Consider the following 18131-nt stretch of genomic DNA (forward strand, 5'->3'; position numbering starts at 1 on the left):
GGGTGCCATGAGCATCACCCCAAACCGGGCCACAGGTAGAGGGGCTCAAGCCAGGCAGAGCCCCAACCTGGGCCAGATTTGCTGAGTATAAATGTATATAAACCCCCTTTCCTCCGAGCTTCTGTCTGGTTTGGAAGGCAAAGCCTGAGGCACCTTTACACAACAACCCCAGTGTGTAAAGCTATCAGGGAAGGAGGGAAAAGGTAAAGGTTGGCTTTTAAAAAGTCACTATGGTCTAAAGGAAGGTCAGCAAAGGTTTTCTGTGAAGGGCCAGAGAGTAAATATGTTTGGCTCTACAGGCCCTGGGGTCTCTGTCACAGCTACTTGGCTCTGCCTTTGTAGCATGAAAGCAGCCATAGACGACATGTGAACAAATGAGCATGGCTGTGTCCCAGATAGACTTTGCAAAAATAGGTGGGAAACTCGATTTGGTCCAAAGACTGGATGGAGTTCGCTGACCTCAGGTCTAAAGCAGTGATTCCCAACGAGAGGCAATCTTGCCCTCCCAGGAGACATTTGGCGACGTCTGGAGACGTTTTTGGTTGTCGCACCTGGTCAGTAGGTGTTCCTGGCATCTAGTGAGCCAAGACTAGGACTGCTGCTAGACATCCTACAATGCACAGGCCCGCCCCCCACGGCTCAGATTACCTGGCTCGAAATGGAGTAGTGCTGAAGTTGACAAACCTTAGTCTGAAGAAACTTGAGAAGTTTTTGTGGAAAGGGTGGGCATTGAGTTGGACCTTGGAAGCTGAGCACAGTCGAGATCAGCAGAAGGGAGGAGATAGGGAGTTTGGGTGCAGGAATAGCTTGTGCAGTCCCAGAGGCAGGAACAGGCTCTGAGTGCGGCTGGGTGGGCTAGGGGGTGCTTGAGGAAAAGGGTACAGAGTAAAGGAGTAGACTTAGGGGGAAAGCTGACACTGGAAAAGAGTAGAACATAAGTGGATCTTATGTTCCACTCTCAGCTTGTGGGTGTGTCTAAGGAGGCCAGATCATGGGGCATGTGGCCATCCAGAGAGAGGTGAATGTGATCCACTAGGAAATACACCATTTGTCATTTTAGACCCTGAAGCAAGGGAAAGCAGCAATCAGAGCAGTTTTTGAGGATGAATCACCCAGTGCCAGGGTTGGAGGAAAGGTGGGTTGGGCCACAGGAAGGCGCAGATGAGAGGAGTGCTCAAGGAAAGAAGCCCAGGCTCAGTCACCAGGCACGCTCGGCGGGGAAGTTGCTCTAGGATGCCTGAGTCTCAATCCCCACATTTTGAAAATGTTCTGGCCAGGCGTGGTGGCTCACGCCTGTAATCCCAGCACTTTGGGAGGCCGGGACAAGTGGATCACCTGAGGTCAGGAGTTTGAGACCAGCCTGACCAGTATGGCAAAACTCCGTCTCTACTAAAAATACAAAAAGTAGCCAGGTGTGGTGGTGTGCGCCTGTAATCCCAGCTACTCGGGAGGCTGAGGCAGGAGAATTGCTTGAACCTGGGAGGTGGAGGTTGCAGCGAGCTGAGATCGCGCCACTGTACTCCAGCCTGAGCAACAGAACCAGACTCTGTCTCAAAAAAAAAAGAAGAAAAAGAAAATATTATTTTTTGGAGATAAAAAAATAAAGACTGAAATGTTGGCATCAGTCCTGTGTATGTTGGGTGGTCAGCTTTCAGTAGTACACACAGCATTGTTTAAAATAGCATCCCATGGCCGGGCGTGGTGGCTCAAGCCTGTAATCCCAGCACTTTGGGAGGCCGAGACGGGCGGATCACGAGGTCAGGAGATCAAGACCATCCTGGCTAACACGGTGAAACCCCGTCTCTACTAAAAAAATACAAAAAACTAGCCGGGCGAGGTGGTGGGCGCCTGTAGTCCCAGCTACTCGGGAGGCTGAGGCAGGAGAATGACGTAAACCCGGGAGGCGGAGCTTGCCGTGAGCTGAGATCCGGCCACTGCACTCCAGCCTGGGCGACAGACCGAGACTCCGTCTCAAAAAATAAAAATAAAAAAATTAAATAGCATCCTATATGTGGATTTTTTAATGAAAATATGAATTATACGTTAGGTACACATGTATCAAGTCCTCTGGGTGCCAGCATTCTGAGTCAATCCCTAGTAATTGGTTTGTAAATACCACGTAGGTTCAGTGTTCTGTGTCTCAGTTGTGACTTTGGCTCCAGTTACTTGCTGAGCATTTTTTCCCCAAGAGGTAATGCTAAAAATAGGTACTAAATTAATTTAAATGCTTTTGCTGGCTTCGACTAGTTATGACCCATGTGCTAAAGTTTCTGTATTCCATCTTACAACATAAGTTCAAAGGCATCGACTAAATAGAGAGGCAGCATTTTATTTGATCTTAAGAAGATAAAATATTTTGTTCTCCATACATCCAGAGTTTCTTACAAATGAATACCTTCTAGAAATAAGAAATTTGAGAGTGTTGTGGCATGCACTTTTGTCCCACTTGAGTATTTTCTTCTAAAATTCTGCACAGAGGTCTCATGAACTGAAATCGAGGAAGAACACAGTATGAGTCTACAAAGCCTCTGAGAAGATCCACTTAATGTTTGAAAAGGAACATGAAGCATTTTTCCCATAGCACTTCTCATATACCTCTTTCTCCCCTCTGATTCCCACCTTTTTCTCCCCTAGGATTATGGAATGTGGGAGCGTGGAGATAAGACTAATCAGGGCATCCCAGAATTGAATGCAAGCTCCGTAGGAATGGCCAAGGTGACGGTCGTCCTGTTTGTTCTTCCTTCTGCACGTTTTTACTGCTTTGATTTGGTTCCCTTCATCAGGAATTTGGATTTAATCTGATTAGCATATTTTTCAAAAGTCAACAGCAAGTATTTGAAATTCAAGTGGCACAGGTACCCCAGCCACCTGAAATTCTAGGTAAAGAAGGTAGGTTTCCGATGCTGAAATCTGCCGTGGCAGAAAGTAAGAGTGCTCCTTCCTGGTTAGCTGCTGCCATCACCCACGGGTCTAAGCTCTTGCTGTTGTTTAAGAAGCTGCATGTGTGATGTCCGGTCTTCTTTTCTGGGTCTCAGAGAGGACTGGAGAATATCACCACTTTGTAGGTCGGACTTACAAGTTCAAAAGTCTGCAAGGTCAGTCAAATAACAATACGAAGTGAAACTAGCCAGACAGCAAGATGGGGGTCAGGGGAGGTATTGGGGACACTAGGAAACTTTCCCTGAAGGTACTCCAATTCAAACTCATTTAAAATACTCTTCAAGCCAAACAAAATACACCTATGGGGCAGATTCAATCTGTGGGTCACCAGTTTGCTTCTCTTGCCATAGACATATAGTGTGCCTCCCTCCCTCCTCCAGAATGAAGTGTATTTTTTGGACAGAGTAGAGCCTCCAGGGCTATAATTTTTAAAGCAATAAAAATTATGCTCTGTTGAAGTAAACAGAAAATGTACTTATTACTAAAAGAATTAACTTTCTGAAGTGCCAGATGTTTGAAGTTAACTGTTAAAACATGTGAGAGAAAAGACGACCATGAATTTAGCACACACACACACACAACGTTATGAACTTGTTAATTCATTTTTTGGTAGAACACTATCTTCACTTTGGAAAATGTTTTTCTGTTTTCTCCTTCTTGTTTCCATAATGAGCAGCAATGCACAGGAGAGCTCTGATCCACTGAAAATAAGAATAGGGCCAGGCACAGTGGCTCACGCCTGTGATCCCAGCACTTTGGGAGGCCGAGATGGGAGGATCACCTGAGTCCAGGACTTTAAGACCAGCCCTGGCAAAATAGGAAGACCCTGTCTCTAAAAAAAAAAAAAAAAAAAAAAAAAAAGACTAGAACATGACTACAGGAGTCTAGCTGGATTTTTAAAATGTGTTTCGTTACCTTTGGGAAAACATATACTAGATTGCTTAATGAAAAAGGAGCACCAGATATTGGAGTGTATGTTTATTAGAAAGAAAAAGTAACTCATACCTGTGTTTGTAGGCAGCTCTTGAGGCAATTGATGAACTGGACCTTTTTGGAGCCCATGGAGGACGCAAGTCAGTGATTCATGTTCTGCCGGATGAGGTTGAGCACTGCCAGGTAATAGCCTCTTGCATTTCAGAGAGCAGGGAAGGATAGTCCGGGCATGGAAGGCCTGGGATGCAGTGCAGATTCCCCACCTTGCTGGCTTGGTGATACTTTGCTCCTTTGAGCTTCAGTTTTCTCACCCATAAAATGGGCATCCTGGGACCCTCTCCTCTGGCCTCACAAGGTAGTTGTAAGAATCAGTCAACTTAGTCTGTCTAAGCACTTTGTAAACCAGAAAAGTGTAAGACACCATGATGCTGTAGAGATGGAATTGGCAATCCAAGCAGCCTTGTTTTGCAAGAGGCAAAGTTTGTTTTATGTGTTTTGAGCACATAGGTGGTTTTCTTTCAGGTTTATTTCACAGTGCCCCCAAATTGAATGATGAGCACGCACTAGTTCACTTGGGGGCGGGGGGTGGGGATGGGTGGAATAGGAAGTGGAGAAGAAATGAGATGGGAAATTAGTACAACCTCTGAAATACAGGTCAAAGAAAGGAGTGATCTAATACAGATTGGGGGATTCTATTGAGCAGAGTGCAAGTCATCAATTGCTAGGCCGTCAGCACACTCTTACTTAGTTAGGGCCCACTGTGTGCCAAGTATGCTGCTGGGGCTAAAGAGGGTCAGATACATAAAGACTTGTGAATGGAGAGCTTTTGGTAGAAGTTTGTGTTTCCAGGCAGAGAAACCCTAGGGAAGAGTGAGTTACAGAACAGGGCCCTGGGCTCAGTTGGCTATAGAAAATAAAGCTTTATTCTGAAGCTGAAGGGTTCCACCCATCTTGACCCTATCTTCCAGCTCACTCAATTTTTCCCCTTTAGGTAGTCCTGGTATTTCTTGGGGTATAATCTATCTTTTTTTGTTTTTGTTTTTAAGAGGAGGTGTTGCTCTATCGCCTAGGCTGGAGTGCAGTGGTGCAGTCATAGCTCCCTGTAACCTCAAACTACTGGGCTCAAGCAGTCCTCCTGCCTTAGCTTCCCAAGTAGCTAGGACTACAGGCATGTGTCACCCACATCCAGCTAATTTTTTTTTTTTTTATTTTTTTGTAAGGACAGGCTGTTCTCTAACTCCTGGCCTCAAGTGATCTTTCCACCTCAGCCTCCCAAAGCTCTGGGGTCGCAGGCATGAGCCACTGTGCCTGGACGTGGTGTGCATCTTAATAGATGTGTAATCCAGTGGAAATGTATGAGCTTTGCAGCCAGCTGGGCCTGAGTTAGATTCCTAGTTCTGTCACTTACTAGCTGCTCGAAGTCTCAGGGTCCTCGGGTGTGAATTGGACATGGTACCCTAAGTCCTTCTTTCTTGCGGGAAGTCAGGGACCCCGAACGGAGGGACCGGCTGAAGCCGCGGCAGAAGAACATACATTGTGAAGATTTCATGGACATTTACTAGTTCCCAAAATTAATACTTGTATAATTTCTTACGCCTGTCTTTACTGCAGTCTCTAAACATAAATTGTGAAGATTTCATGGACACCTATCACTTTCCCAGTCAATACCTTGTGATTTCCTATGCCTGTCTTTACTTTAATCTCTTAATCCCGTCATCTTCTTTGTAAGCTGAGGAGGGGATACGTGTCGCCTCAGGACCCTGTGATGATTGCGTTAACTGCACAAATTGTTTGTAGAGCATGTGTGTTTGAACAATATGGAATCTGGGCATCTTGAAAAAAGAACAGGATAACAGCGATGTTCAGGGAACAAGGGAGGTAACCTTGAACTGGCCTTGAACAGAGCCAAATTTCTCTTCTTTCAAATGCAAATAGGAGAAATCTCGCTGAATTCTTTTCTTCAGCAAGGAACATCGCTGAGAAAGAGAATGCGCCCTGAGGGTAGGTCTGTGAACAGCCCCCTTGGAGGTGCCCGTCTTTTATGGTGGAAGCTGAAGGGATGAAATAAGCCCCGGTCTCCTGTAGCGCTCCCAGGCTTATTAGGATGAGGAAATTCCCACCTAATAAATTGTGGTCAGCTAGGTTGTCTGCTCTCAAACCCTGTTTCCTGATAAGATGTTATCAATGACAACGCCTACCCGAAACTTCATTAGCAATTTTAATTTCGCCCCATCCGGTGGTCCTGTGATCTCGCCCTGCCTCCACTTGCTTTGTGATATTTTATTACCTTGTGAAGTATGTGATCTCTCACCCACACCCTATTTGTGCACTCCCTCCCCTTTTGAAAATCACTAATAAAAACTTGCTGGGTTTACGGCTGGGGAGCATCACGGAACCTGCCGACGTGTGATATCTCACCCGGACACCCAGCTTTAAAATTTCTCTCTCTTGTACTCTTTCCCTTTATTTCTCAAACCAGCCGAGACGCCTAGGAAATAGAAAAGAACCCACGATAAATATCGGGGGTGGGGTTCCCCCGATACTTCTTCATGTGAAAGATTAAATGAGCTTACGTTTGCAGGGGTCTAGCCCCATGTCTGTACATGTTAGATCTCAGTGTTAACTCCTTCCTTTCCCAAATTTTTCCTGATAATTTCAACTTTCCAAGTTTCTGGCACCTAATCCAGCCACTTACTTATAATTGAGGCCATATTATAGTGCCTCTAAGTAACCCTAGAAAGATTCTAGGACTAAACTACTTCTGTGGTTTACCATTTTGTCTGAGTGTTCATGAGATCTTCTGGATTTGACTCCTCCTTTAAGTGGTTTCTGGGTCACCCAGTCCAACTGGTCACATTTCACAGAAGCCAGACATTTCTCCAAGCTGGCCCCGTGTATGCGTTCTTTTCTGGTCTCTGTCTTCATAGCCAAGACACCTTAGCCTACTGACACAGGTGGCTCTATAGTTCCTCCCCTACGTGTCCTAAAGGTCTGGCAAAGTCAACAGGGCACGGAAGGAAGGGAGACAAGCAGTTGGCAGCACGGGCTCCAGAAGGTACCATGCTCTCCCCAAGCCCTGACTTCTCGCCTGAGGAATAGGAATCATTGGCTGGGTATACAGGGTTGGCCAGCAGAGGCCATGTTGGTAGGACAAAGCTTTACTCAAAATTGGCAACCGTATTTGAATGTTCCCTTGGGGCTGAGCTCATGGTCCCTAGATACTGCGCCTATTAGTGCATCTCCGGGTTAAACCACCTCTTTGTTTTTCATTCAGTCTATTCTGTTCTCCATGCTGCCAAGAGCATCGACATCTAAAGAAATTGATGCTGGACTTCTTTCCATTATTTCCTTCCCGGCCTTTGCAGTGGAAGATGTAAACCTCGTAAATGTGACCAAAAATGAAATTATTTCTAAGCTCCAGGTAAGCATTAGCCATGCTGGTGCCCTTCTGTCCTGTGTGATGTGCATGGAGCAGCTCACCCATGCCTCAGTTCCCCATGAGGTTAATTGCTTGATTTAGCTAAGCAGATGCATAAAGTGTTCAAAGCTGAATCTACAGGCAAGAAAACAAAGTCTCCAAGTGATTTAGTGGCTTGGTTCTCTCCTTGAGTAGCAGAACTGGCACTCAAGCAGGCACCGTTGAACCCCAGTTTGTACCGGTACCATACTTCTAAGGCAGAGCTGCTTAACCCTTTAGAGGTCACAGACAGTGTATAGAGTCACTGCCAGAAAAAAATGCCTATGTCCCAATATCCTCAACTTTACACACAATTTCAGTGGACTTGCCAATCCCAAAGTTACCTTCAGGTTAAAAAAAATCCCTGTTTTGAGGTAAAATGCAGTAACCATGATACACTAAACTGAGAATATTAAATACTCCAGCCAGTTGAAACTATCGGTAAAATTATCAAAGAATGTAAGTTTCCCTAAGCTGAAATCTGCAGGTTGATTGTCCTATTTAGGTTCCATGAAAAATGCTTTTGTCCCTTGGAGTCCCTATGTCTCCAATCATATTCCCAAAAGAAAGCAGCTGTCTCAGTCAGGGTTCAGTGGGAAAAAGGGAACCCCTTTACGTAGTTGAAGTAGGAAGGGGATGAATGCAGGGAATGAAGTGTTTACAAGAAGAGCGGGTTCTAGGCTGAGCCTCCTGAGATGACTCCCAGGACAGTGCAGTGCTGGTCGCTAGGGCTAGGGACATAGTTGCTTCCACTACCCTTGCGAGAGCCACATCTGCTGTAGCAGCTTCCACATACTTATAGAACTGGAGAATGGACACCTAAAGCTGCAATTTATGGATTAGGGGGGTCAGATTAAGAGATTGCTGCACCTGCCCTCCTTTCTTAGCATCCAGAAAGCTGGGGCAGAACCCTGGAGCCTGCAGCCCAAAACCAGCAGCGACAGTCCTAAGCATAGGAAGCCACCCCCCTCCATTTCTGCTAACCTTTGTGGAGGTGCATCTGACCTTAGAGCCTCCTCTGCAGCCAAAGCCTAACTTCCAGGAGCCTGGGGAATGTCCTTTTAGCTTTCCAATCTTGCAGGTAGGAGCAAACCAATCCGAGTATCTGCCTTGGTGGCTTTTCTAAATAGGGTCCTTTTAGGTCTCTGTGTAATACAGTAAATCATAATGAAGGCATGGTTGTTCACTGGACTCGTGGTAATTACTCTTGCAGCCCTGATACTCCAGTGAAATGTTTTGGCGTTCCCTTCCAAGTACCGATCAAACCTGAATTGATTTTGCTTATTACTTAAATATATTAATAACTGTACTGACAGCAAAGAACAGTTAGTATAAAATTCACTACTAAAAGATTCATGGGAAAGAGGGTACAGGGCTGACTTGAATTAAAATGACAAAAAAATTCCTCTGAGCTCATCGAATGCACTTTCTCTTATTAGGGGCGTTATGGATGCTGTCGCTTCCTTCGAGATGGTTATAAAACGCCAAGAGAGGTTGTATTTAAATATTGTTTCTGATCCTTCCTCAACTGTTTCATCTCTAAATTGCCACTGTGTTCTCCCTCTATTGATTATATGTTGGAATATTGGAAAGGGAAGTATTAATTTTGGAGTCAGCAAGCCTGGAGCCAGGCAATAGAATAGTATCTTCAGTAGGGACGGTGAGCTGGTCGTTTAAAACCAGCTTATAGGCCAGGTACAGTGGCCTGTAATCCCAACACTTGGGAGGCTGAGGAGGGAGGATTGCTTGAGCCCAGGAGTTCGAGACCATTCTGGGCAACAGAGTGAGACCTTGTCTCTATAAAAAAATAAAATAAACAAAATTAGTGAGATAGGCATGATGGCATGTACCTGTGGTCCCAGCACCTCAGGAGGCTGAGGTGGTAGGATCACTTGAGCCCAGGAGGTCAAGGCTGCAGTGAGCAGAGATTACACCATTGTACTACAGCCTGGGTGACAGAGTGAGACCCTGTCTCAAAAAAATAAAAATTTCTTTAAAATTTTAAAAATAAATAAAACCAGCTTGTAGACAAGGACAACTGGTTCTGTGGCTCACACATTTTTCTTAAAGACCAACTGTGGCCTCCTCCTTGGGTTTCTTTGCCACAGTGACTAATATAATGATATAAATCAGATCATCTGCCAAACTTGGTGGTAGACATATTGCTATTTCTTTGTTAGAGATATAGGAAGCTTTAGTATAATAAACTACCAAGGAGTCTTGTGTATGTTTCTGACTTGCTTTCTGAAATGTTACCATGGCAAACTGCCAAAAACAGCATCTCATTATAGTAAAATCCTACTCATGCCAACCTCAAAGCTGTAAAAATCAGACAAGCATGGGAAACCCAGTGAGGCACAATGGTATTATGTATGTACTCTGACATCACCTTTTAAAAGTTTGACTTATTTGATTCTAGGACCCTAATCGACTGCATTATGATCCTGCTGAACTCAAGCTCTTTGAAAACATTGAATGTGAGTGGCCTGTGTTTTGGACATATTTTATAATAGATGGAGTCTTCAGTGGTGATGCTGTTCAGGTGAGAAAATGCTGGATGTTATGTTGTAAATTATTTTCATTCCACTGGTATACTGATTATTATTAGAACATAGGGTTATGCAAGAATTTAGGTCACTGTTTCGGTTATCTGTTCCCACTCAGCAAACTTTCCCAAAACTGAGTGAATTAAAGCAACAGCTATTTTATTTATTTGCTCATGATTCTGCAGTTTGGGCAGAATCCAGCAGGGACAGGTTGTCTCTGCTTTACCTGCTGTCAGCTGGGATGGTTCCATGGAAGTGGAGAATCTATTTCCAAGATGGCCTCACTCACATGGACAATTGATGCTGGCTAGCAGCTGACGCTGGGAGCTCAGCTGTGCTGTTGGCTGGGGCCTTGGTTCTCCTCCACATGGCTAGCTTGGGCTTCTCACAATATTGTAGCCTCTGGGCCATTAGTTTTACATGTTGGTGGTTTTCCCCCCCAGAACACAAAAGCAGAAGCTGCCAAGCTTTCTTAAGTGTTAGGCCTGGAACTGACAAAATGTCACTTTCGTCACATTCTGTTGGTTAAAGGGTCATCCCATATTCAAGCGGGAGGGGACTAGACAAGGGCATGAGTACTAGGAGGCATGGTTCACCGGGGTCTAGCAAGAACAGTCCATCACAGACAGGTTTTGCTGTTGCTGTTGTTCTTTCCAGATCAGCCAGTGGTTTGCTGTCTTTAACCCTAGTTTGGGGTGCTCTTGGATAACATCTTACTTCATGTAACAGCCTCCTAACTCGAATCTCAACCTCCGGCCTGGCTCCCTGCTGTTTCCATTCTTCTCACCCATGCCAGAGTGATCTTATTAAAAGGCAAATTAGGTTATGCTACTTCCTTGCTTGAAAGCTTGCTTGAAAACCACTTCATGTGTTTTGTGGGGTTCCATATGATCTGATCCCTGCTTTCACCCCTTTAGCCTCATTTCTTAGTGCTTCTTTCTTGAGTTCTGTGATCCAAGCACACTGAAGCCCTTTCAGTCCTTCAAACAGGCCATGTGCCCTCCTCTCTTTTCAAAGGCCTAGGACGTTCTTTTCTTCCCCAATTGCCCCCCCTTCCCTTGGTTCAATGTAAGTGTGTCTTGTTTCAGAAAGCTTTCTCTGACCCTAAAAGCTGGGGCAGGTGCCCCTGCGCCCCACAACTATAACAGCATGGGTCACACTATGTTGTATCTCCCACTTACCTGTCAAAGGACCCTGGTAGAGGCCATCTCTCTCCAGTTCACGGGTATAGTCCCTGTGCCTAGTACCGAGTCCCTGTGCCTAGTACATAGGGACTTAGTACATAGGACAACATACTTGTTGCCCAATGACATTTTTAATATGGGGTCAACTTTTTTAGCGCCCACACATGAGTGCGAACATGCAGCACCTTTCTGTGCCTGGCTTATTTCACCTAACACAATGACCTCCAATTCCATCCGTGTTACTGCAAATGACAGTACATAGGCACAGGGACTCGGTAAACATTTGCTGATGCAGCGCTCATTTGTTCAAGACCTATCTCTTTAGCTTCTACTTGGTACCATGCTCTGTGCTGAGCCCTGAGCATACTTCGTTGAACAGAACTTATCTGGCCTTGTGAAGCTTACATGGATGACTGACATCACAGATGCTTTGCCATTTTTTCAACTGGTTCTGATCACGTTTGGTGGGGGTGGGGATGGATGCGCAATCAGAGATCCATTTTAGCTCTTGAAAGCTCTCCTGCTCAGGAATGCTGGGGGCTTCAGAACCAAGAGTCAGCTGGAAATGTTAATATTTCCCCACTGTTGATGCTTTCTCTTAGGCTTCAGTGATTATCTTAGGTTTTCTGTCATTTTATCCCAGAATTGAAAGATCTCAAAAGAATTTACTTAGAATTTCAATTGTGAATAGGCTTAACGATGGGGGGAAGAAAACTCAGGAGAGGAAAATGACTGTGTTCAGCATCTTGTTGATTAAGCCTTATGAAATCTACTGCCCTACTACACCTTTGCTGTCTCTCACACTTGTTGCCCAATGACATTTTTAATATGGGGTCAACTTTTTTAGCGCCCGCACATGAGTGAGAACATGCAGCATCTTTCTGTGCCTGGCTTATTTCACTTAACACAATGACCTCCAATTCCATCCATGTTACTGCAAATGACAGAATGTTATTCTTTTCTTATGGCTGAATAGTCATGAATGCCTCTTAAGTAGAAAACTTACCAAGAGGTGGAAATGGGATACACTGCTTAAGATACAGCTTCCCCAACAAGAAGTTTATAATCCAGTTGCTGAGACAAAATTTAAATATATGAGGGGTTAAGAATGAAATAATTACATGATGGATTAAAGACAGAACACGAAAGACATCTGATACACGGTGTAAATATGACTACTAGAGGAATTTGGGGGAAGAAACGGCTACTGCATGATGGGTGCTCTGTCTCTCTTTCTGGAAGCGTGACAGGCAGGGCTGAGCTTAGACACACTCCTGAGAGGAACAGCCGATCGTGTTTAGCTCCTCCTAACACTGTAAGTGGGCCTCCTGCACTCCTGGAGCTGAGGGTGTTTGTGCATTTCTTTGCCCTGTGTCTGAACTCTAATCTGTTGCCATGAGAGCTTTTTTTCCATGTTGCACTGCTGTTACAGCATTCATGACCAGACCTCCTTCCTGTCATGGATGATGGGGCTGTTTTCCAGGTCCAAGAGTACCGAGAGGCCCTGGAGGGAATACTGATTAGAGGCAAGAATGGGATCCGCCTGGTGCCAGAACTCTACGCTGTCCCGCCTAACAAGGTAACCCAGTGGCAGGGGGCCCTTTGCACTGCTTATCTAGAAATAAGTGACTCACTGCTTGGCCTGTTGGTATTCTTTATCCCCTTTTTCAATCTAATGAATACTTTTTCTCCAAACATGGTTTCAGAAGCCTTAGGTAGGCTGGGCACGGTGGCTCACGCCTGTAATCCCAGCACTTTGGGAGGCTGAGGTGGGTGGATTACTTGTGGTCAGGAGTTTGAGACCAGCCTGGCTGACATGGCGAAACCCCATCCCTACTAAAAGAAAAAAAAAGCCAGGCATGGTTGGCACATGCCTGTGGTCCCAGCTACTCAGGAGGCTGAGGCAGGAGAATCACTTGAACCCGAGAGGTGGAGGTTGCAGTGAGCCGAGATCACACTACTGCACTCCAGCCTGGGCTACAGAACAAGACTCCATCTCAACACCAACAACAACAAAAAAAGCCTTAGATAGTGTCCTGTCTATCCCAAGGAATCATGGCTTTGGAAAAATATGTGGAACATGCTTGATCACGGGTATCACGGGGAGACAGCAGTTGAAGACCTTCAAATGATACCTGTCCCTCCCTCAGCCCTGACACAGGCTCTCTAAAGAGCGTAAACCCCTGTTGTACACTGTGTTCTTACACACTTCCACAGACGAAGCCCAATGTGCAAGGGTATTGAGAATCTCTTCCTTTGGTTCAAGCAGTTTGCAAGCTAGAGTTTGAGAATCAGTTAGAAGCCATTCTACATCAGGGAGAGAAAAACAGTCTAGTTCCAAGAAAATGCCCAAACATAGTTTTATTCTATCAAGTTTCCTAAATTGGGTCGTGATAAACCTATTATCTTGGCAGGAAGATTTGTCTGTCAGTATCTCATGGTTAGAAGAGAAGAATTCTTGGTTCCAGGCTGTCCCTTGAATGCTTTTGGTGCCTCAGGGCTTGATTATTGTGTTTGTGGGATGAAAAGCCCTTCAGAGGGCTGTGTCTTCCCCAAAATCGCCAGGGCCTGGAGGAAGTTGCAAGCCAGCAGAGGCCTGGCATACAGCGACTTGGGTTTAGGTGTTCTGTGGTTGAATCAGGCCCCCACAAACATGGCCACAGGACTGGCATGGACTTTTAAAGTGTCTGCCTCAGCTCGGAGAGGCTGTGGAACCTGTCAGAGCTCACACAGCACTGGGCTCCACCCTGGGGCCAAGAAGACCCCAGGTTCAGGGCCTTGCCGCCACCCCACACTGCCTCCTAATAGGTGGTCCATTTCTGTGTAATGAAAGTATCTACACAATGGATGCTCTCACCAGGCTTCTGAAGGCAATAGTATAGTGGGCTTCTTTATTTTTCCATAGAAAATAAATTTTAAAGGAATCTGATACTTGATCCTTATGGCAAAAAAGGTACCACCGTGTATCACTTTGGGCCGTATTTCCATCTAAAAGGAACTATTATGTGTTAGATCACTGAACCAGTTAAACCAAGTAGAAAATCAAAGGAAGGAGTTTCCATGAGAAGTAGAATGTGTCGTTGCCAGAAACATTCCGTTTTTTGCATTTATATCAGCCCATCTGGTTCACTGGGTTGCTTGAGGTGGCTGCTTGCTCCAGGTGGGCTCACCAAGCCCCACCAGCCTGGACCCTTAGCCCTGAGCTCCGGAAAGTTGATGGCCCCTCATCCCAACATGAACCACGTCATCCAAACTCTCAGGACTGATTTTGTTCCAGGGTTAAGGGCCAGACTTTGGAGAGGAACTAGTTTTCCCTCACTCTGCAGATCAGTCTACGGAACCTACTAGGGCTGTGTTCCCTCTAAGCGTCCTCAGCCTAGATCCCCTGCAAATAAATACATTCCTTTTAGTACACATACTGCATTGTGTGGGTTGGGGTGGGGCTGGCAGTGGGGACTGGTACCTTCCAGCAGCTACATGTTCATATCCCGCTTCAGGTCGCTCCTTTCCCAGTACTGAGGTATTCGGGAAAACAGAATTGGTAATGAGAAGTCGTTTGGAACCTGGAAGCAGAGCAAGGGAAAATAAATGCCTTCAGGGTGATTTTACTTATTCTGTGGTAGAGAAGAGCTGTCCAGTTATACAAGATAGACGTGTTACTTACTCTGGTAAATGCCAGGTATTAAGAGCTACCCTTTTCTTTCTTGCTGATGAGCAGTGCTGACTACACATTGAAAAAATTACTCTGCGACTTTCTCTCTTCTAAACTCCACACTGACCTTTGGGTTTCTGCTCGTCATTACAATGTCCTCAGCATGTTTACGCTGGTGTGCTAGGCACCAATTTTGTACACTCTTTGACACTGATTGCATTTTGTATTGGCTCCTTCCAGATGTCAGCTGGGAAGGTTCATCAGTCACATCAATAACATGTAGAGACCACGGGGAAGGATTTCTGGACGCAGGGCCACCACAGGCCCATGTGGCACCTGTGTGCAAATTAGATAAAGGGCCTCAGGGTAGCTGCAGCCCTGGGCCAGGGTGGCATGCAGCTAGATGTGAGCCCCACTCATTTCTTCAGCCGCATGTGCTTGTGCAGGGCACCACAAGGCCCTCCGTGGACAACTGGAGACCAATGAAAGTGTCCCCGCAAACATGGATTGAGCAGCCGCTCCATGCCAGGCACCAGGCTACCTACTAGGGCACAAGGGTGGCTACAGCGCCAGCTCTGTCCCTGTGAGCTTGCAGGTTAGCGGGGGCCGGAAAAGCTGGTCCACGAGATGGAGGGCAGCCACAGCAGAGGCGGCAGCAAAAGCATGGCACCTTTGAGGACCTGTGGGCAGTTCGGAAGGACCAGTGTGCAGAGAGGCAGAGAGGGACACCTCCATGAAGGGCAGGAGGTGTCTCGTGGGTGGGAGGAGTGCAAAACCAGGCTGTCTTGTAGACTGGACACCTTGTCTGCTCTCTATTGAATATTTCTCATTCTAGATATCTGCAGTCTTTTTTTTTTTTTTTTTTTTTTTTGAGACAGTCTTACTCTGTTGCCCAGGCTGGGGTGCACTGGCGCAATCTCGGCTCACTGCAACCTCTGCCTCCCAGGTTCAAGTGATTCTCCTGCTTCAGCCTCCTGAGTAGCTGGGATTACAGGCATTCGCCACTATGCCTGACTAATTTTTGTATTTTTAGTGGAGATGGGGTTTCGCCATGTTGGGTAGGCTGGTCTCGAACTCCTGGCCTCAGGTGATCTGCCCACCTCAGCCTCCCAAAGTGCTGGGATTACAGGCATGCACCACCATGCCCGACCTTTCAGTCTTTCTTAACACGACTTACATTTCAGATAGTTTTAGCATACTACCTGATTATCATACAAGTAATTCTGTACACTACAAAACATCTAGGATTCTGTAGAAAGAAGACAATGTTATCTCTAATTCTACCACCCAAAGATTATGACATTTTGGAGAATCTCTTCCACACTATTATCCTATTGGATTATTTGATCCCTAATGACATTTAATTCAGTTCATGCACTTAAGTTTTTCTTAATGTTTACCCTATTGAAAAAATTTAAAATTTAACTGAATATGTTAATAACATCATTGATTGGCCAGGCGCGGTGGCTCACGCCTGTAATCCCAGCACTTTGGGAGGCCGAGACGGTGGATCACGAGGTCAGGAGATCGAGACCATCCTGGCTAACACGGTGAAACCCCGTCTCTACAAAAAAAAAAAAATACAAAAAACTAGCCGGGCAGGTGGCGGCGCCTGTAGTCCCAGCTGCTCGGGAGGCTGAGGCAGGAGAATGGCGTGAACCCGGGAGGTGGAGCTTGCAGTGAGCCGAGATCCGGCCACTGCACTCCAGTTTGGGCGACAGAGCGAGACTCCCTCTCAAAAAAAAAAAATAATAATAACATCATTGATTAATCTGCAAGCAGAAGATGAGTCCCCTCATGGTGTGATGTTCCCCTTGGGAGAAGGATGTTTCCTATTTCCTTTGGTTAACTTATGTTTTCTGGAAGAAAAAAAGTGGTCACTGACATTACCCCCAACCAATGATGTGATGACTTAAATGTCTAAGTCCAGCATGGAGTTTAGAAGAGAGAAAGTTGCAGACTAGCTTACAATGCACAGCCAGCTCTGTCCTCCAGAAAGAACACCAACGTTTATTTTGCTGAGACAGAAGCCCCCCAGTGGGTTCAGCTTTTTGAGGCCCTGAAGGAGGGTTGTAGGCTAGTAGTCCAAGTGTTTTTCCTCAGTAAATAGTGCCACCTTCTGGTAATTCTCTTGCATTAGGCGCACAGTTTATAAACCCCTAGGGATGGCTCCAGCAATGCACCACCACAGCTGGAGGCTGATGTTTTCCATCATTTCACCCATCAGGCAGCCAAATGTAAGCATGAGCCATGAGAGCTCTCATGGCCAGAGCCGTGCACAAAGCAGGCAGGCCAAGCATCCAGTGCTGGTGGCCTTGTGTGTGCCTATAGGAAGAGCGCTTGTCCAGAACCAGGCCGCAATTTGACTTCCACCTCCGCTGCTTTATAGCCTTGCAGCCCTGAGGAAGGGGCTTGCTCCCCAGCCTCCAGGCGCCTGCACAGAATTTGCCTGGAGGATGAGTACCATTTCGTAAATCCTCAGCGCACTTCCCAGGGTCAGGTATCGTGACCATTTTATCCTCTGACTTTCTGACTTTGGATTTGTCTCTCTTTCCAGGTAGATGAAGAGTACAAGAATCCTCACACGGTAGAACGAGTTCCTATGGGGAAGGTCCCTCATCTGTGGGGCCAATCCTTGTACATCCTCAGCTCGCTGTTGGCAGAGGTAGGGGGCTTAGTGGCCCACAGACTGGAAACCATGTGATTGGAGGTGCAGGGACCCCGAAGGGCATAGGGACTCTCTGCCAGGGGTGCGTGTGGATGTCTTTTGCATCTTCATGCGTTTAAGGTCAACTGGACCGTGTTGGCTCTGGGGCTTGACTCCTGGCCTTGACTCCCGGCCTTGTGTGTCCATATTTCCATTAAACCAGCTCAGGTCCATGAGGGCCCAGCACTCCCCTTCATCCCCTGCCAGCGTTCCTCCTCTGTGGCTAGAGTCTGTTCCAGTTGATGGTCAGAGGAGCTGGAAGCTTTTCGGCCAGGATTGTTAGCACATCTGATCCTAGAAGATAAAAGATTTGGGAAACGACTAGATTGGCCCCTAGCTGCCCCTGCCCCAGTCCTAGGCGCAGGAAGCACAAGGACCACAGATTTCTACAGAGGGAGGCGGTGGGCCGGATTTTCTCTGGTGAATTTTGTGTCAGGTGTTCCCCCGGACAACCCGCAGCACCCTTGCTTCTGCAGACAACTGCCCCTTGACTCCTTTCTTTTTGTTCAGCATTGACTTGTCCCCAGGCTTTTGTTTCAATATGCAAATACTTTGGAGCCATCTCAAATGAATCTCCCAGTCCTCAGTGTGAGTGACCTTGTCAGATGGGATGTTGTTCCTGAGAGGGTCCTGCCCAGCTGAGTGCTTGGGCTGGACCCCGAGGAGGCAGGAAGGGGAAGGAGCCCAGGGAAGGGCTGAGGGGCTGCCAGGC

The 18131-nt window shown here is 46.4% G+C and overlaps 1 protein-coding gene across 1 annotated transcript in view; it reads left to right on the forward strand.

The window, feature by feature from the left end:
• The window catches only part of PHKA2 (phosphorylase kinase regulatory subunit alpha 2), a 92916-nt gene that overhangs the window by 37185 nt on the left and 37600 nt on the right, over positions 1-18131 (forward strand). The window contains 7 exon segments of the mRNA XM_033202000.1: positions 2635-2715; positions 3958-4056; positions 7148-7294; positions 8770-8823; positions 9750-9872; positions 12544-12639; positions 17270-17377. Coding sequence (XP_033057891.1) covers positions 2635-2715; positions 3958-4056; positions 7148-7294; positions 8770-8823; positions 9750-9872; positions 12544-12639; positions 17270-17377 — 708 coding nt within the window.

This window comes from Trachypithecus francoisi, unplaced genomic scaffold (genome assembly GCF_009764315.1).
Source record: "Trachypithecus francoisi isolate TF-2019V2 unplaced genomic scaffold, Tfra_2.0 Lachesis_group6, whole genome shotgun sequence".
Classification (NCBI taxonomy): domain Eukaryota; kingdom Metazoa; phylum Chordata; class Mammalia; order Primates; family Cercopithecidae; genus Trachypithecus; species Trachypithecus francoisi.